This window comes from Dipodomys ordii, unplaced genomic scaffold, assembly GCF_000151885.1.
Source record: "Dipodomys ordii isolate 6190 unplaced genomic scaffold, Dord_2.0 Scaffold5565, whole genome shotgun sequence".
In the NCBI taxonomy this organism is placed as follows: Eukaryota; Metazoa; Chordata; class Mammalia; order Rodentia; family Heteromyidae; genus Dipodomys; species Dipodomys ordii.
The window spans coordinates 1-2,301 of NW_012272779.1; the positions used below are offsets into that span (position 1 = coordinate 1).

A 2,301-nucleotide genomic window follows, 5' to 3' on the forward strand; every position below is an offset into this window, starting at 1 on the left:
CGAGGCCGCGCGGCCTCCGCGCCCAGCCCCGTCCGGCCCGCAGGCATTGTGACGCTGGGGACGTCGGGGCAGACCCAGGGCCCCGCTTCGGGGCGCACCTCCCCCTCCCCGGGCCTGGGGCCCCGTCTGTAAAACGAGGGGGGGGATCGTTGAAGCCTGGGTAGGAGGAGTGCGGATGTCACTAATTCAGGGGCCGGGAGCCGCTAGCGGCGCCGAGACGGAGGACTTGGCTCCCTCCGAAAGCCGTCGGCCAACAAAGCCCAGCTGCGCGCAAGGAGCGCGGCCTGCCAGTCAAGTATCGCGAGACGTGGTAGCTCCGAGCGGCCCTGACAGGCGCAGGCGCACTACAGCTCCCGCCCCGGCCGCGAGCAAGGCTCCGGCAGCAGTGGACCAGGTCAGGCATTTGGGACAAAGCTCGCGAGACTTGACCGCGTCACATCAAGCCCTTCCTGTCCGGAGCCGGAAGTGAGGTCGGTGGCGTGCCTTGGCCCTTGCTTCGCGCCGCGGCCGTCTAGGGCCGCGGCTCGTCCGGCCGTGGTTTTCAGCCTTCCCGGAGCGAGGTGATGGGGGACGCCAAGGAGGCCGGGGCCGAGGCCCCGCCGGCGGGGGCCGCCGCCAGAGAAGGGCTCAGCCTCCTGCCCCCGGGAGAGTCCGAGGAGCCCGCCCCGGTGAGTCCACCTCGGGAAGGGAGCCGTCGGGGCGCGGGGACCCTCGGGCCGGGAGGGCTGTCACCGCTCCCCGCAGCTTCTGGAACCTTCTCGACACCTCCCTGCCCCTTGGGTCGGACGGGGACGTCACCGGGCGTGTAGCTGTTTACAGAGCGCTCGCGTCCATGGCCGGCCTGCTCCCGGCTGTGATGTGCCAAGAGCCGGTCCGGAGTGCGGCCCTGCCGGGCGGGCCGGGGCCTCGCCACCCCGGACCCAGTGCAGGGTTGGCCCGACCGAAAAAGCAGGGTCGGATCCGTGAGCCCTGGGCCGGCCTTGCTTAGATGGGTGCGGGACCGAGGCCAGGAGGAGCCCCAGTAACTTGCCTTGGAGTTAGGGGTTCAGTGACTGTGAGCCGATGGATCAGTTGTTGAACGTTTGCATAACCAAAGGGCCCCAGTGGCTTAGCCCAATACTTTGGAAGTGATGCGTGTGATTGCAATCAAAGTATTGTAAGTAGATTACAGTGCGAGCGAGAGACTTGGTACTTTAACTGAGGGCCGGGGTGCTGTCCCTGAGATTATTTTCTCTCAAGACTAGCACTCTGCCTCTTGAACCACAGCTCCACTTTCAGCATTTTGCTAGTTAGTTGGAGATAGTGTCTGAGAGACTTTCTGCCGTGTGCTAGCATCAAACCTTGATCCTCAGATCTCAGCTTCAGCTGTAGTATTATTAAATTTGGCATGACACTATTGAGCAATCTTGGTTTCTGCTTCTGCATCTTACATGAATCCATTTTAGAAGGCTTATTGCTTGTTCTCTAGCAGAAAACCATAACCATCAGGCTTCTTGATTCATCCCTTTCAAATTTGGTGAAAAAGAGCTAAGAGAATGGGACAGTTATGCTCAATTTTATTTTAAATTATTAACATGTAGCTTATGTTCTTTGTGAAACTTGATGTGGTGGCCTCTTGTTCTTTTCTAAAGGTGAGTCTCATTCTGATGAGTCATTAAAGTTTTGTTCAATGTGTTAATTAGGGATCAGCTTTATTTCTTGGAGGCAGTGAAGTGAAGAGCCGAGCTGTGGTGAAATACTCTTCTGCTCCTCCTCGAACAGCATTTGCACGCCTTGAGGAGAAAACAGACTTGAAACTCCCACCTGCCAACTGGTTGCGAGAAAGTGCCAAACTAGGGCCTGCTGGAACTACCATTCTTGGCAATAGTAAGAAAAGCAAGCCATTTTCAAGGTAAATTTTAGCTAATGCATTTTACTTGTCTGTCTGCAGCAAAGGATTTCTAACTCAGGGCCTTGTGCTGGTTAGATTGGCTCTCTACTGCTTGAACCCCGCCTTCACCCCTTTTTGCTCTAGGTTATTTTTCAGGTTTTTGCCCCCATCCAGATTCAGATCCGAACCTGTCCCACTACCTAAAGTCTCCCTGCACAGCTAGGGTTGCAAGTGTGAACCGTCATGCCTAGCTTATTGATTGAGAGTGATTCATTGCTGACTTTTTGCTTGGGCTGGCCTTGAGCGCATGAGCCCAGTCTCTGTCTTTTGGGCACTTGAAATTACAGGAATGAGTCACTGTGCTTGACCTCACTTAAAACTCTGAATACTTGTCTTTTAGTTTAATTTGTGATGCACTTTACCTTACTGAA

General features: G+C 55.9%; 1 protein-coding gene across 1 annotated transcript; it reads left to right on the top strand.

The window, feature by feature from the left end:
- Positions 1 to 461: 461 nt before the first annotated feature.
- Positions 462 to 1,912, top strand: LOC106002241 (erythroid differentiation-related factor 1-like). Its single transcript, XM_013037152.1, has 2 exons — positions 462 to 668; positions 1,683 to 1,912. The coding sequence occupies exons 1-2, from the start codon at positions 564 to 566 to the stop codon at positions 1,893 to 1,895; spliced, it is 318 nt and encodes a 105-aa protein (XP_012892606.1). The 5' UTR covers positions 462 to 563; the 3' UTR covers positions 1,896 to 1,912.
- Positions 1,913 to 2,301: the final 389 nt, after the last annotated feature.

Excerpts from the sequence above, each read along its gene's own strand:
- LOC106002241 (XM_013037152.1), top strand. The coding sequence starts at position 564 with ATGGGGGACGCCAAGGAGGCCGGGGCCGAGGCCCCGCCGGCGGGGGCC. Across the intron at positions 669-1,682 it reads AGTCCGAGGAGCCCGCCCCG|GGATCAGCTTTATTTCTTGG; the intron begins GTGAGTCCACCT and ends TGTGTTAATTAG.